The sequence below is a fragment of the Spinacia oleracea genome, chromosome 1 (assembly GCF_020520425.1).
Source record: "Spinacia oleracea cultivar Varoflay chromosome 1, BTI_SOV_V1, whole genome shotgun sequence".
NCBI lineage: Eukaryota > Viridiplantae > Streptophyta > Magnoliopsida > Caryophyllales > Amaranthaceae > Spinacia > Spinacia oleracea.
This window is the reverse complement of record NC_079487.1, coordinates 32,562,899-32,580,532: the sequence shown is the minus strand read 5'-3', so window position 1 is coordinate 32,580,532 and position 17,634 is coordinate 32,562,899. Positions and strand designations below refer to the sequence as shown.

Sequence of the window (17,634 nt, the reverse complement as noted above, 5' to 3'; positions counted from 1 at the left end):
AACACATGGCAAACAAAAGAATAATATTGACCCTAGCTTGGTTAACAAAGTTCAATTAAAATCCAAATTATTTTTTTTCAAGCTTACTTGTAAATAATTTGATTTTAATCATTTAAATAAAATCCTTGTCAAATTAGTTTAATAATTAGCTATTTGGGAAAGAAAAACAAAAAAAATAAAATTATCAATAATAATAAAATTTAAATTTCCCACTAACAATGAAACCCCAAAACAATTAAATCTCGATTTAGTTTTCAGAAAATAACTTTTAAGAGCGAGCTTAAGACGGTCATTATATTCAACAATAAATTAAGAGCTGCTTAAAAATCAGGGCTATTACATTAACTTTATATCATTTCAATAACTTTAAGGCACACAAATACAACTTTACACAGAAAAGGTCAATTTGAGAAATAAAACAAATTGGAAAACTCACATCTGGACATCATTATTAGAATCAACAGGAACATCAGCATCCACCTCAGCCTTAATCCTTGCCTTCTTCCCTTTGGCTTTTATTTCAACCAACTCACACTTGACCATTACTTTCTTCTCCATGACTCCCGACTTCTTCTTCCCTTTGCCTGTCGGTTTAACATTAGTCTCTTCAGCCTCATCATCCAAATCAGCATTAACATCCTCGTCCTCGTCCTCATCAGTATTAACTTCCTCATCATCTTCATAAGGAACATCGTCATCATCATCATCATATTCAATATTATCTGAATCTGGATATTATATTTCCTCATCTTCTTGTAAAATCTCCTTCTTATTAGCAGTTTTAGTTCTCGGCATGATTCAATGATGTCAATAATCACTGCAAAATTTAAACTAACTTAGATAAAAATTTGGAAATATAAAAGTAATAGATTTAGCTGTTAAAGTTAAGATATTAATAGAAAAAGTTAAGTCTTAAATGATTGAAAACTGTCTTAACTTTTATGGCAATTTCCATAACTTTATTATATAAAACTATAACTTTAACACAACAAAGTACAACAGTGAAATAAAACAGACTGAAAGACTCAATTTAGTTGAAGAAAGGTAAAAACGTGAAAGTTAGACTACTACCAATTAAAGTCAAGTTATACACAGTTAAAGTTAAGTTAAATGAAATGAAGTTAAGTTAGACTCTCTAACTGAGTCTTGGCTTCTACTAAACCAACAGCAAGTATTTCTTAGGAAGATATGAACATTCAAAACCTAAAGGATACAGATTTAAGGATTCAACATGCTTGCAACTTTGAATACAATGTTCTTCACTATTAGGTGAATAACCTTAACTTATTAACAGATTTATAAACTTTAACATTTTTATATAACAGAAATTAAAGCACAAAATTGAAAAAATATTCTAAGAAGCTATCTGTGCAAAGGAACAAAATCGCAGCAAAAACAAACGATCGTTGAAACCTAAAAACAGCAATAATCGATAAAAACCTAAATCAAAACACACAAAACAAATTCGAAACAACACAAACAAATAAAAACACAATCTCAACATAATTCGAAGAATAATTCAAGTAGAACAACTAAAATAAAAGAACCTAATTATCAAAATACGAAAAAAATAAAGAAAATAGGTAAAAAACTAACATTGATGAACAGTCAAGGTAAATGTAGCCAAATCGCGAAGAAATTGCAGAACAAGTCGCGAAGAAATTCCGGTTGAAATCGCGAAGAAGATGCACAAGAAATAGCAGAAGAGAGAGAGAGGAGAGAGAACAGGGAAACAGTTAGAAGAGAGAAGAAGAAATGACTGACCTACTTCCCCCAATTCGAAAGAAAGGAAAAAAAAATAATTACTCACTTCACACGTGCCATAAATTTCGGGTTGCCTAATATGGGCTTGGTGTACAATAATTTATTGTACACCCATTTTAAACAAGATTTTGTGAAAATTTATAGTACACCAAGATAATTTTTATCCAATTTTTTTTGTAACATTTACCTGGTTTTCGTAACATTTAATATTTTTTTATTAACTTTTACATTATAAAAAAAATTGATAGATAAACATTTTAAATGGTTAAATGATTAATTTTATACGACAGTATATATTATTAGTGATTTGAAGATTAAAATGAAAATTTTTATAAATAAAAAATAGATAACTTTTACATGTAAAGGTAACTTTTAAGCATTTTGAATTAATTTTTACTCCGATCTACAATATTTATTGTACACCATTTGTAAATAAGCTTTTTTGAGAATAATAAACAATTGGGGAGTTGGTGTAAAAGTTAACAAAAATGGAATTGTGACACCTAAAAAAATACAGTCGAAAGAGATAATTGTGGCTCCTAAAAAACACAGAAGGAACATATGAAAACAAACATGAAAATTTTAACTACTCCGTCTGTCCCTTTTGTTTTTGTTCTTTACGTTTGGTATCATGCATGCGATTTAACGTATAACTAGTTTTTAGGCAAGGGCGATGTCTCGGGTTACTACATTAATAACATTCACATTCACTTTTATATTATTTGTTTTCCTATAATAACATGAAACATGTAATTAGCGTAGTGGTAAAAGATTTATTGAATAAACTCAAGGTTCATGTATATGAAGATTACATGGAGCGAACAACTCATAAGTAGGGTATCAAGTGTCACGTATACTTCCTTATGAACGCCTTTTAATATATAGTATAAATTAACGAGGATAAAGATTTTTTTTTTCCTTCATTTAAAAAAACACAAAATACTACATTCACTATTCATTACTCCGTATTCATTATTCATGTTTTCAGTGAAGGAAATAACGCCCTTCGTCCAAGTTTGCATTTAATGCTAAGTCTAATAAATGCGGTTCAATATTAATTAAAGAATTTAATTATTCAGTGAGATCAAGGGATCTGAATGCCTAACTAGAGGCCGTTTCAGTTCAAGTGGAATTAATAATATTAATGCAACAACTTACTCTTGACTAAACCCATAGGGTCACACAAATAGTACGTGAACGGATCAAGTATTTAGGTGAATATATTATTAAGTAAATACTCTAATTATGGACATTCGAAAATGATGCATATTGGTTCCAGTGGGAGCTAAAATCATCAAAAGGCAAAGAATGAATATTTGCCGGAAATGAAGATATTGCCGAAAACGGAAATATGGTTCATGACGGAAATATAAATATTATCGAAGTCGAAGATATTACCGGAAATGGAAATATGTTTCGTTTCGGAAAATATTAACAGAAATATAAATATTGTCGGAATCGGAAAATATTGTCCGAATCGGAAATATTATCGGAAACGTAAATATTGTTCGAATCCGAAATAAATTCCGGGATCGAAAAACGAATCTAAAGCCCGATGAGCGACAAGCCGACAAGCGAGCCAGCCCATCGCTTGACGAGCAAGCCCGCAAGGCTCGACAGGCCAGCGCAAGGCCCAGCGAGGCATGCGCGTGTGGGCTTGGGCGGCAAGGAAGGCAGCAAGGCATGCCTTGCGAGCCAAGGCAGCAAGGCAAGCTTTGTGCTCCAAGGTTGCTACCCGCATGGCTCATGGGCTTGGGCGCCAAGTCTACTTGCGCGGGAAGTAGCTTGGGCCACAAACTAACCGTTTTCGCTATCCTACTTGGTTTAGAACTTTATTATAATCCTAATACTTACGTATTTGGATGTTTTTAAAAGACTAAGTATTTGAGATTAACTTAAATCCTAATTCTAAGGGTTTTAGTAAATCTAATCCTAGTAGGATATGACTACTCTATTCCCCCATAAATAGGTGATCCATGATCATAAATTTATATCATAATCACAACTTGAATTCAATAAATTCAGTATTATTGCCTATCACTTATAGTGAGTTCCCGAGTGCATAAAAACCTTAGAATATATCCTAGTTGGTTGAACGTAAGGCAGATCCGAACGTGTTGTGGAGGGGCAACATTTGGAGCTATGTACTTGTTCTTGTTCGGTTCGGGAGCATCTAGGGAAGGCGCGCATCACATAGTGTGTATACTAAATTATGCTAATTCATTATGTGGCAATTAATTTGGATTCTGGCTTTATGGTTTTTCTGAAGGAAAGAATGCCCTTGGTCCAAGTATGCATTCAATGCTAAGTCTAATAAATGCGGTTCAGTATTAATTAATTATACAAGTTAATAATTCAGTGAGATCAAGTGAGCTGAATGCCTAGCTAGAGGCCGCTTCAGTTCGAGTGGAATTAATAATATTAATCCACGGCTTACTCTTAACTGAACCCGTAGGGTCACACAAATAGTACGTGAACGGATCAAGTATTTAAGTGAATTAAATACTCTATTTATGGATATTCGGAATCGACGGATCTCGGTTCCAGTGGGAGCTGAAATCGTCAAAAGGCAAAATATGAATACTCCGGAAATGATGATGTTGCCGAAAACGGAAATATGGATCATAACGGAAATATAAATATTATCCAAGTCGTAGATGTTGCCGGAAACGGAAACATGGTACGTATCGGAAAATATTATTGGAAATAGAAATATTGCCGGAATCGGAAATATTTCCGGAAACGGAAATATTACCGGAATCGGAAATATTAAATATTTGTTCGAATCGAAAATAAATTCCGGATTCGGAAATATTAAACATTGTTCGAATCGGTAATGAATTCCGGAATCGGAAAACGAATCGGAAGCGCGACGTACGAAACGATCGTCGGACGAGCTTGCTAGACGCAAGGCCCAGCACGAAGCCAGGCCCGCGCCTAGCGAAGCCCGCAAGCACAGCAAGCAGCGAGCTAGGCAGGCCCAGCCGCAAGCACGCAAGGCTAGGCCCAGCAGCAGCGCCCAAGGATGGGCCGCGTGCTGCCAGCGCCTGCCTTGGGCCGAGCCGCGCACAACGCCTCTCGTGGTCTGCGTGTGTGTGTGTGTGTGTGTGCAATGCTACGAATCCTTGGTCGTTTAGGATTGCTCGATCAATCGTTTTCCTAATTCCACAAGAATTAAATGTTTTGTGTTTTATTAAACCTTAAATTCTAATGGATTAATTTAACTAGAATTCTGAAAGAATTAGTTAATTGAATCCTAGTGGAAATCTAAGTCCGATATTTTCTCCCTATAAATAGGTGATTCATAATCACAATTTATACACCACAATCAATAAGTATTCATATAGTTTAAGTTTAAGAACATATTTAATAAATTGCCTAAAACTAATAACTAAGCTTTCGAATAAACATAATACCTTAGATAATATTCAGTTTATTGAATCTAAGGCGGATCCGAACGTGATGTGGACTATCTACGGAGGGGCGACATTTGGAGTCCTAAACTTGTTCTTGTTCGGTCCGGGAGCAGCTAGGGAAGGCACGCGTCACATGTATGTATCCTAAATTATGCTAATTGACTATGTGACAATTAATTTGTATTCATGGCTTTATGGTTTTTCCGCATGAACTATATGTTTTATATTTGTCAAAACCTAACATTTTCCGCATGAATTATATTGTTCATAACCTAGCATTCACTTCATCCAAAATTCATTTATTGTGTTTTTTGGATAAGATGAAAATAACTTTTATTTCTTTATTTAAAAAAATTAAACAAATAAGACTTCAATCCACTAACTCATTAACAACCAATAAGATTGCTTTATTTATTTTTTGAACCAATTTAAGCAAAGTACACATATGGCTATGTAAAAGAAATAATCTCAATGTAAATAACAAAATAAAACACCCTAAATGAAATATGTAAAGAACAAAAAGGGACAGAAGAATAAATTATAGTGTTGTGGGAACTTTTGTGGTGATGACGTGTCACGCGTTTCTCGGAGGTATCAAGTATGCGCTGGCACGATCTTCCTGCAACCTGCAAAACAAGTAAGTATTGGCTAGAGAGAGAAATAATTTGTAGAGAGAAGGCAGAGCAAAGATAGTTTAAGGTAGGTGGGAATGAATTGAATGCCCCCTTTTACCTAGGGATCTGAACTATTTATAAGGCTAGGGTTTCTTGGGAATTGATCCCTAAACCCTGGCTGTAAGATTGGATGCTTTCTTAGATAGGTACATGTGTCCAATAGTAGGAGGTTTGATTAGACTTGATGGACCCTATAAGTTTGGGTTTTAATCAGGGATTACTTGGGAATTTACCAAGCAAGTGAACCTCCTGGGCCTAGGTAATGAGATTTGGACCAGGATATGAACCATGGGCTTATATGATTTTCAGGGTAGGCTTGAGTTGGCCACGCAGGTCTTATGGCCCATTCTGGTGATACACCAAGGCCACATCAGGACATGTGTGGGTTTAGAGGATGCCTTCTAGGGATGAGGGTGCCTTTCTGAGTTGGGCCTGCCTTTCGGGCTATCATAAGAAGGCCATATGTCACCTTTTAGTTTAGGCCACATCATTTGCCCCTCAAGGAGGGTGCCCCTTACCCTTGTGGGGCATTCTTCTAGACATGGTTGTGTGCCACGTGTGGTTGCTTTCAGGATCTTGTTCTCCCTTTAAAACCTCCACAAATCGTTTATTTTCCTCTCATTTCTCTTTTGTGATTTCAAAGAGATTTTTAGAGAGAGAAAACGTAATTTTTCTTTCGAGGATTTTCTTGTGGAAGCCTTGGGTGTTCTTGGATTTTTTGGATTCTTCATCCATTGTTCTTGGAGTTTGGACGATTTTGACTGAGAGTTCAGCTGTTTGATTACTTACTGGTACGTGTTCCTGTTAGTTTTCTGTTTTTCCATTTGTTTATATATTTAAAGTTCTTTTGGTGCTTCTATTTCTTGGGGAGACGTCTTGTCAATCGCCGCACTCCTCTTGTATCTGGACGGCATCTTCGCTTTTTGCCTTTTCTTCCTTTCTTAAGTCGGATGTCCGGTTCATTATGCAGAGCGGCATGGTACATATTAAACAGACGGCCAATGTGAGTGTATGGGCAGCACCCCGAGAGAGGGACAACATGGCTCCCTTTTCGGACCCGTCCCATGGAAATAGGGGAGGAGTTAGTTCCTCACATCCTTCAGGAGACAGGGGTACCAGGGCGGCTCGTTCTTCAAGGAGAAGAAAGAGTGTGGCTTGCCGTCCTCGTGTCCCATGTGAGAATTTCGAGGACGATTCTTCCAGTTCTTCGGACGAGGAATTTGCCAAGAATCTTCCTCCCTTGGTTCGTGGAAAAGTGGATGTGGACTTGTTTCCTTCTGACATCCTCCCAAGTAGGAAATGGTTGAGGTACCTAATGGAGCAAGGACGTGATTTTGAGCGTTTCTTGCTCTTGCCTCGTGGTTTTAGCTTTAAGTGCCCTCGTCCTCATAGTACTGTAGACAGTCTTTCTTCGGGAGAAGTTGCTGTCTATACGGCCGCCTTCCGACTAGGCCTTCGATTTCCCTTACACCCTTTTGTAATGGACGTTCTGGATGGTTTTGACATAGGCTTGGCCCAGCTGACCCCTAATTCTTGGGAAAATGTTTTTGGTTATATTGCCAAATGTGCATTAATGACGTCACCCCTTCCTTTCCTTCTTTCATTAGACTCGTAGATATTGCTCCTTCTTCTCGTTCTCCCCAGGGGTGGTTTACCCTGTATAGTCGACGGGGTTATAAGACGGTAGTAGGTAAGTCATCCAGCTGGGTATGGTGGAGAACCAAGTGGTCCATTATACGAATGGAGGATTTTTCCCTCTCAGAGCGTCTTTCTCGCTGGAATTACAGGCCGCACTTCTTGTCCAGGACTGACACCTATCCTCGCCTTTCGAGGGAATGGAGGCTTGTAAAGCCTTTGTTTCAGGCCGAGATGTATCGGCTATCTGCAAAGAGTCACGCATGGGTACCTAACAGTTGGCTTCCCCACGTGGGACAGTTCACCAATATGGTCTTCCTTGCGGCCGTTGGTCTTTGCCTTTATTTACGTAGAGGTAGTATTATGTTAATTTGTTTTTGTTAATAACGTTGTTTTTCTTGTTCTTCACTAATCTCCTTAGTTTGTGTAGACTCTGCTATGGATCGTTTGTCCCCAGAAGACAAGGGATTGATGGAGGTGCCTATATGGTTGTCCCAGGTGTATACAGACGACATTCTCAAAGCCGTAGAGCAAAGAGGAAGGAATCCTCAAAGAAGTCAGATGAGGCGGCTTCTGGTGACCTCCCTAAGGTACTCTCTATTTATTTGGACGCATTCTAAAGTTTTTGGGGTTTATGCTGGCTTTTGATCTCTTCGTTTTCAGGGGCCTACTTCATCGGTTACGGGGAAACGTCCTGCCCCTTCGTCGGCAACCCCAAAACCTAAGCGTCCCTTCTTCAAGAAGCTGAGCAGTGCCGATGCTGCAGTGACCCCCGTGACGAAGCCGTCGGCTACTCCGGCTGGGGGAGTGGGGGTTTCTGTTCCACAAGTGGAAGACCTTCCTCTTGTACCAAAGAAGACGTCTCCCCTAGTGGCCGATGAGGGTGGTTTAGTGGCTAAGGAGGCTTCTGCTGAGGCGGCTGCGGATATCGGCCGTGCTGCTGACTATGCTGCTGCATCATCGTTTAGGGAGAAGGTGAGCAGGGAGTCCAGGGACCCTTCTCCTGCTGGGGACGCGTCGATGCCCCCGCCTGCTTTGTCAACCGGTAAACTCCGTAATAGCTAGGACGACTTGTTAACTTTGTAATTTATTATTTTGATTGATGTTTACATGTTGGCCCATGTGGTATCTTCGAGCGAATGAAGCGGGCCGAGGTAGCGCAAATTCCTCCATCTGGTGGTTTTTAGCTCGGAGGAAAAGGACAAAATCCTTTCCACCGTCTACGCGGCTATTCCCAAGGAGGATGTGAACTCTCTTCCTGGGATTGACGAAGGGTTCTTCGGAGCCATGCAGTCCCTTGTGCTTGATGTGAGTATTTTATTAATTGTTTTTTACAACCTCTTTTTAGCTCTTTTTCAATGTTTTGAGGTGACTTAAGCCTGTTCTGATTTTTGACAACTCTTTATCCGATGTGCCGAGGGCAGACAGTACCGCTTCGACATGCACCAAGAGATGTTGAACCACAAGGACCGAATCGAGAATCACGAAAAGTACGCCGAGAATATGGAAAAAATGATTAATGAGGACGCGGATTTAGCTATCAGGTCTGAGACTGCTGTTCTCAAAAAGGCTGAGGAGGATGCCCAGAACTATGAGAAGAAGCTGATGGAGCATGAGGAGAAGCTGACTGCTCTTAGGACCGGGTATGATACCGCCTCGGAGCGAGTTACCAACTTCTCTACCAAGGTGGACGCCTTAGAGAAGAAGCTCAAGGCCACCCAAGCTGAGGTTGAAGCTATTCGGGGAGAGGCCGCCTGTTCCTTCAAGCTTGGTGAGGAGGCCATTCTGGAGAGTGCTCGGCGGGCCTGGGATCAGGCGATGGACGGGAAAGACTTTTCCTGGTTTAGACGCCGGATCTCGTACCAGATGGTCGTCTTGGCCGCTCAGCGCCTTGGGCTCGATCCTCCCGAGTTTGTTAGTTACGGGGAAGATGAGGACATGGAGGAAGAGGAGGTGAACTCCCCAGAAGATCAAGACGTCCAGGATGGTAGCTCGATGACCCCTTGTCCTTAAGCTGCTTTTTTTTTTACTGTTGGTTTCTGTGGCGCCGTAGGCGCTTGTAATAACATTGATGCCTTCGGGCATTCTTTCATTTGGGTTTGTTACGTCTTGTGCGCATGTATGAATGTATGTGCCTTCTGTGCACGTATGTTTTTATTCCATCTCAGTTTTGTACTGACTTTTTCAGGAACTAGTTTTCTTTTCCCAATTTGGACGGTTACCCCAGTGTTTTAGGTGATCAGCCTAATTTGGGGCGCTAATCTAGGCCACTCCTCAGGCCGTCAACCGATTAGTCTTTTGTGACCCCATCAAATGAGAAGGCGTCAATATTGAACGACTACTTTTATTAAGTCAATTTTTTGCGTTTTTACGTCTTATTTTGGCTAATTAATCTAGGCCACTTCTCAGGCCATCGTCCGATTAGTCATTTGTGACGCCATCAAATGTGGAGGCGTCAATATTGTGTCAATTATTTGCGTTTTACGTCTTTATATCATGATTTTGAGTTCTTTGTGCGATGTGTGGCTTGTTAGGCCGTAATGACAATGAGAGTGAGTTTTGATAGGAAGAAAATTATCATAGAGTTCACATTTAGCTAAGAAGTAGAAGTAGATTGGCCGTTTTGTAGGCGCACATTATAGGCCGTTTTGTTGGCTCTTACATAATTTTTTAGGCCGTTTTGTAGGCTCTTACATAAAATACTCTGAATAGTCTATTGAAATTCTATTCCTTAGCCACTTTCTCTACCTTAATTGGGATACTCTTGCTAGCTGTTGGTGGCTCTTCTTCATACTTTCTCTTGCCTTTGATCCCGGCCGGGTCTTTCCTCCATGCTAACGGGTTAAGAGTTGTGAGGTAGTAGTCTCTTGCTTGTTGTTGATCTCCATGTATAGTCCCGATTGCTCCGTCGTCAGACACATACTTCAGGAGCATGAGATGGGTGACGACCACTGCTTTTATCTTGTTCAGAGTGGGACGTCCCAAAATGACATTGTAAGTCGTCAAGTCTTTGACGATTAGGAAGTCCACACCCATCTTTCGTCCATCATTACGTCCTCCTATCCGTACTGGTAAGGTGATGACGCCTACCGGGTGTATGATGCTTCCTCCAAAGCCGATGATAGGGTGGTGGATGCTCTCGATGGTCTTAGGGTCGTGAGCTAGACGACTTAGGCACTCCATGCTCATTATATCAGATGAACTTCATGTATCTATCAAGATGTGCTTTACTCTCATGTTGGAGATTTTGATCTCGACCACAAGAGGGTCGTCATGCGGAGTGGCTACACGTCCTCCATCTGATTCACATATTTCTATCCGAGGGAATGGATCCACTAGTGACTTCCCTGATAACATTACTTGACCTAGACGGCGGGCATAATCTTTCTGTCCCTTCAAGGTGGGTCCTCCAGCAGCTGGTCCTCCTAATATGACGGCTACAAATCCCCCTTTGCTTTGATTTCCTTCTGTAGCTGAGACAGGTGACTTGTTTTTCTTGTACTGGTTTTTCCCATGCCGTGGGTGCTTCTTTGGAGATAGTTCTTCGGGTGCCCCTTGGAAGCTAGGCTATCCAGGGCTCTCTTTAGGCTTCTGCAATCCTTGGTGTCATGACCTATATCTTTGTGGAACTGGCAATACAACTTAGGATCTCGACTCTCAGCAGGAGACTTCATTGGAAAGGGCCGTTCAAGGTCGAACCGGGTCCCTACGTCCACTAAGATTGTGAGAAGGTCTGTATTGTATTCAAAATATTCTCTCTCTTGCGGTCGTCCTCTCTTTTGTCCGGGAGAATTGGTATCATGCTCTTTCGAAAGAGCCCAAGTACCATTAACTCGTGGGACTTTCCTGTTCATTTTCTTTTTTCCCCCGAGGAGTCTGTTGCCTCTCCAGCCTTTCCATCTTTGGACGCATTGCATATCTCTGTTGCATGAATAAAGGCCTCAGCCTCGTCCAAGACTTCTACCATCGTTCGCACACTTTTTTTTAACTAAGTCAAACTTGAATGATCCCTTCTTCAAACCTCTGATAAAATTATCGAAGGAGACGCCATCAGGTAGATCTGGGATTTGTCCGGCTTCCAGATTGAAACGGTTAACATAGCTTCGTAAAGACTCATCTTTCCCTTGTTGAATGCGTCCCAAGTGCATGCTTGTTTTCCTTTCTTCCTTATATGCCATGTACCTGGTGGAAAACAAGGTTTGCATCTCGTTGAAGGAAGCAATTGATCCCGGGGGCAGCCGTTCGAACCATTTGTACGCTACTCCTTTAAGGGTAGCTGGGAAGTATTTGCACCAAGTGGCTTCATTGGTTCCTTGAACATACATGTGGTGACGGTATGCAACTAGGTGCATGTCTGGGTCTGTAGTACCGTCATAAGCTTCAATGGTAGGAGTTTTGATTTTAGGCTCTTTCGGAGCGTTCATTATGGCCTCACAGAAGGGAGTGCTCATGTGCCTCAACGTCAAGTTATTCAGTCCTTGTTCACTAGTAGAAAAAACCCCTGTTGCAGCCCCCTTGTTGCAGCGTACATGTATAAATACGCTTCAACAACCAGTCGGTCAACGCGGGTCAAACCCTTTAAAGGGTTATCGCAGCGTACATTTTAGTTGTTCGCAGCAAATGTGTTTGTTGCAGCGTACAAAATAAAAGCCCGCAGCAACAACCCGACTTTATTGCAGCGTACATGTTATTGCCCGCTGCAACAAGTCCGCGTTTCAAAAAAATTTACTTTCCTATGCAACAAACCGCGCTCAAACGAGCGGGCTCAAACGTACGTTGTTCTTTCTCTGCTCCAAGCTTTTTCCCTTAAACAAATATCCAAACAAACCGTCGAACTCAGACGTCGAACTCAGCCCTGCGTCGCCGTCGAACTCAGCCCTACGTCGCCGTCGAACCCAAGCGTTGCTCAGCCCTGCGTCGCTGTCTTCGCCGGTGTGTGGTGTTCTAGCCTCATCTCCCCCATCCCGTTCAATTCTCGCGCGGCCTGTCACTGAAAGGTTATATTCTTGGTCGGCCGGGGGTTCAGCATTTCCCCGTCGCGTCGTGGTTCCGGTGGTTGCTCGGCGTCGTGGTTCCGGTGGTTTTGCTATGGTGTGTTCAATTTTTATTTTTGTTTTTTATTTTCGTTTTCAGATTAGGGTTCAATTTTAGTTTTTGATTTTCGTTTTGATTATTGTTTTTGATTTTCGTTTTTGATTTTCGTTTTGATTTTCGTTTTGATTTTCGTTTTTGATTTTCGTTTTGATTTTCGTTTTGATTTTCGTTTAAGGGAAAAAGCTCTGAGCTTCTTAGTGTAATCCTTTTCTCTATCCTTCAATTTAATTACCATTATGTTTTATTATTAGGTTTAATTTAGGGTATTCCTAATATGATCGATTTCTGCTTCTATTTTTATAAATTTGCTTCAATTCATCATGTTGAATCGCATGTTTGACGCTCTAATTAAGCTAAAATCCATCTTGCTAATAATTTATGGTCTGTAAATATGACTATATTGGTTATTTGGGGATTACCCTTGAACATTTGTTTGCAATAGATGTTAGATGACCCTTTTTCTTGTTTTTTTTTTTTGGGATTAACCTAGAATTTTGTTTGTTTTGTCATAAACTATGCTCATTATGCAACATTAATCTGGAGACAAATGGGTTTTGTGAATACCAATTAGCTCACATTAGCTTTCGTTGTGTTTTCAATTGCATTCCGTTACTCTGTAGATTAATTGGTGTCAAGCTTCAAGCTTATGAAGTGATTTTTTAGCAGAAAACCTAAGGAATGTCATTGTGTAATTTTACGGTGTTGGTTGGTTGATTTCTTGTGGGTTTTTTGTACTTGTTCTACAATTGATTTGACGTTTTTAGGTTCCAAAGGCTCAGGTTTTTGAGAGGTTTGAGCTTGGGAATGGATATTTGGAGAATAATTTATGAGAGATTAAGAAAACAACAATCACCCTTCTAGCACGGTTCTGTGGTGAATAATAGGGTGAAAGGAGGCAGGTGCCATGTGTTATTTTATTCTTCTAGCCTTTGTTTTCAGGAAATAAACCACCAGGAGTTCAGGTCTAATCTCAGGCCTTAAGGAACATTTTGATATGTCGGTGATCAATGTATTTTTTACTCCGTACTTGTTACCTTTTTGTAATGTTCTTCGTAGGATATCTGTGTTTTTCTGTAATGTTCTTCGTGATAGCAGTTGTTCTCATAGAGTGATAAATACTGATAAAGATGCGAGTGTCCAGTTTCTTGCTTTATTCAGCATATCAGCTTCCTCTCCAACTTTTTTTCTTGTTTATACAAAAAGGGATAGCAGAAGTGAAATTGTATATGCATGCTCATTTGGCTGGTTTCTTGAATCAACACATTGCTGTATGTTGATGCAGGTCCAAGACGAGCTTGTTTCTTCAATTAAAGATGCAGAGGAAGGACTTTTTCACCTAAAACGTGCCCGGCTGTTACGTGAAGTTGATTCAGCTGTGCAGGACTCTATATATTCCCATAAAGACGCTGCGGTCGAGCTTATAAATCCAGCAAAGTTGGGTGGTTCCCAACTTCCGTGCGAAGACTTAGAGGTAGAACCATTAGATTCTACTAATGTTGAGGCAGAAATATTGGGAGACCCAAGTTATTTTATTGGATCAAAATGTAGATTCCGCCACACCGATGGGCGTTGGTATAATGGTCAAATTGTTCAGTTGGATGGTTCTTCTTCCGCTAGAGTTTCTTTCCTCAATCCAACGTCAGAGAAGATGATGGTGAGTTCCTTGTAATCTAAAGCTGGCCCCTGTTGTTATACTCCCCACCACCACAACATTATAGTTACTCAATACTTTGTAGGTCTGTATTTGTTGTTTTGTACTTGCTTGTCTTATTATAGCTATATATAGGTAATGGCAGAGTATTTAAATAAGATGCCTTGTAGGAGGTGCTGTCATTCTTTGGCAAGATGGTTTTTATCTGTTTGTTCTTCCTCGAAGTGGAAGGAAACCCTATCAGTGGTTTGAAACTTAAAGTAGTATTATTGTTCTGCTTTAGCAAAATGTAGACCCCTGAGTTCAAGCTAGTGGGGATAGGGCAGAAGCAATGTCATTATCATTCGAGTGACAGATCGAAGGAGACTGATCATAAGGTTAGAAGTTGTTCACTCTTCTCTTTTCATGCTATTTGACATCTTGTAGCTTCATTTTTGTAACATCTTTAAAGATTTATTATTATAGACTCTACGAAGGCTTGCTCAGAACTGTGAGGCAGCAAGGAAAAGCCGGTTGAGGAAAAAAGTAAGACATCTAATTTTGTTTCTTGCATGTACTTTGGTGTTGGTTAATTATTTAATTTGTTTTCTCATTTAATTAATTAATGGAATTAGCTGAAGAAGGATTCCATGTGGGGAAAAAATAAGTCATAAAGCTAATATGAAAATCGGCTAAGTTTCTACTTGTTTTTATTTTTTGGTCTTTAACATGCTCTTGTATTATCTTTCTTTTTCTTTCCCTCCCTTTTTCTTTTTTGGAAATAGGCATAGGTTGTTCTTGGATTTGGGTGGAAATAGGCATATGATTAGTTGTAACTTTCCAAGACTCAATCCAATCTATTTATGTACATTTGAGACTTGTTTGGCTATATAGGTCATATTTAGGCTAAAATGACATTTTCGCTCCCAACTTTGAACTAATGAACCTAAGAACTCATTTCAAACTTACTACATGATTTATATGATTAGCTTTAACTTTCCAAGACTCAATCCAATCTATTTATGCACATTTGAGACTTGTTTGGCCATTATAGGTCATAATTAGGCTAAAATGACATTTTTCGCTCCCAACTTTGAACTAACGAACCTAATGACTCATTTTATTCTTATTACATGATTAATATGCATAATATTAACTTTATAAAACTCATTCTAATCTATGTATGCACATTTGAGACTTTGGTCGTTATAGGTCATAGTTAGGCTAAAATAAGTCATTTTCGCTCCCAATTCATAACTAGATAACCTAAGGATTCATTTCAAACTTATTACATGATTAATATGATTAGTTTTAAATTTCCAACACTCGTTCCAATCTATCTCTGCACATTCGAGACTTCTTTTTCCGTTATAGGTCATATATAGGCAAAATGTCACTAACGAACCTAAGGACTCATTTTAAACTTACTAAATGTTTTATATGCTTAGTTTTGACTTTCTAGAACTCATTCCAATCCATTTACGCATATTTAAGGCTCATTGTGTCGTTATAGGTCATATTTAGGCTAAAGTGCCATTTTCGCTCCCAACTTTGAACTTAAGAACCTAATGACTCATTTTAAACTTATTATATGATTAATATGCTTAGTTTTAAGTTTCTAAGACTTATTCTAATCTATTTATGCACATTTAATGCTTGTTTGATAGTTATAGGTCATATTTAGGCAAAAATGAGGCATTTTCGCTCCTAACTTTAAAATAAAGAACCTAAGCACTCATTTTAAACTTAATACATGTTTAATATGCATAATTTTAACTTTATAAGACTCGTTCCAATCTATTTATGCACCTTTAAGGCTCATTAGGTCGTTGTAGGTCATATTTAGGCTAAAATGACATTTTCGCTCCCAACTATGAACTAAAGAACCTAAGGACTCATTTTAAACCTACTAAATGTTTTATATTCTAGTTTTAACTTTCTAGGACTCATTCCAATCCATTTATGCCCATTTAAGGCTCATTGTGTCGTTTTAGGTCATATTTAGGTTAAAATGACATTTTTGCTCCCAACTTTGAACTTAAGAACCTAAGGACTCATTTTTAAATTATTATATGATTAATAAGCTTAGTTTTGAGTTTCTAGGACTTATTCTAATCTACTTATACCCATTTAATGCTTGTTTGATCGTTATAGGTCATATTTAAGCTAAAATAAGGCATTTTCGCTCCCAACTTTAAAATAAAGAACCTAAGCACTCATTTTAAACTTAATACATGTTTAATATGCATAATTTTAACTTTATAAGACTCGTTCCAACCTATTTATGCACCTTTAAGGCTCATTAGGTCGTTGTAGGTCATATTTAGGCTAAAATGACATTTTCGCTCCCAACTATGAACTAAAGAACCTAAGGACTCATTTTAAACCTACTAAATGTTTTATATTCTAGTTTTAACTTTCTAGGACTCATTCCAATCCATTTATGCCCATTTAAGGCTCATTGTGTCGTTTTAGGTCATATTTAGGCTAAAATGACATTTTCGTTCCCAACTTTGAACTTAAGAACCTAAGGACTCATTTTTAAATTATTATATGATTAATAAGCTTAGTTTTGAGTTTCTAGGACTTATTCTAATCTACTTATACCCATTTAATGCTTGTTTGATCGTTATAGGTCATATCTAGGCTAAAATAAGGCATTTTCGCTCCCAACTTTAAAATAAAGAACCTAAGGACTCATTTAAAACTTATTACATGTTTAATATGCATAATTTTAACGATCTAAGACTCGTTCCAATCTATTTATGCACCTATAGGCTCATTGGGTCATTATAGGTCATATTTAGGCTAAAATGACATTTTCGCTCCTAACTTTGAACTAAAGAACCTAAGGACTCATTTTAGACTATTAGGATATTGTCATTAGTTTCTTGAATGTTAAAATGTGATATTTAATTTGTATTTAATCTAATGTTTAAATTAAATTTCTGTTTTTGTAAAGGTCTACACTCCGAGGATTGCGCCTTATGCGAGGAATTTGATGTGGTTCGTGAGCAATGGGCTAAGTTTTTTACCAGCAAGTATTTATTATTGGCTTTAGCGCGCTTGATCGAGTTGGTTTAGTTGTTATAGAATAAATTTTATATTAAAATGTATGTTTATGTTGAAATTGGAACATATATTTAAATGTAATATGTGCACTTAACTTGGTTTTGGGATATATAGTATACAAAACTCCAGTTGTTGTTTTTATATTTGTTATACAGGTTGCGTTATTCTATTATTGTTTTGACAGGTTTCTATATTTGGTGCAAGGCACTCTAGGTATCCCTAAACAAAATTAGAATTTTCCCGCCAAAAGTGCTTTGTTGCAGCGTACATATATATTGTACGCTGCAACAAGGGAAAAAAATTTCGCAAAAATTCAGACTTGTTGCAGCGTACAAATAAATGTACGCTG

General features: G+C 38.6%; 1 protein-coding gene across 1 annotated transcript; it reads left to right on the top strand.

The window, feature by feature from the left end:
- The first annotated feature begins 12,337 nt into the window (after window positions 1-12,337).
- LOC130465797 (zinc finger CCCH domain-containing protein 18-like) lies at window positions 12,338-17,364 on the top strand. The gene is made up of 5 exons (XM_056834647.1): window positions 12,338-12,580; window positions 13,866-14,237; window positions 14,518-14,611; window positions 14,700-14,759; window positions 17,176-17,364. The coding sequence occupies exons 1-3, from the start codon at window positions 12,578-12,580 to the stop codon at window positions 14,533-14,535; spliced, it is 393 nt and encodes a 130-aa protein (XP_056690625.1). The 5' UTR covers window positions 12,338-12,577; the 3' UTR covers window positions 14,536-14,611; window positions 14,700-14,759; window positions 17,176-17,364.
- The last annotated feature ends 270 nt before the right edge of the window (window positions 17,365-17,634 follow it).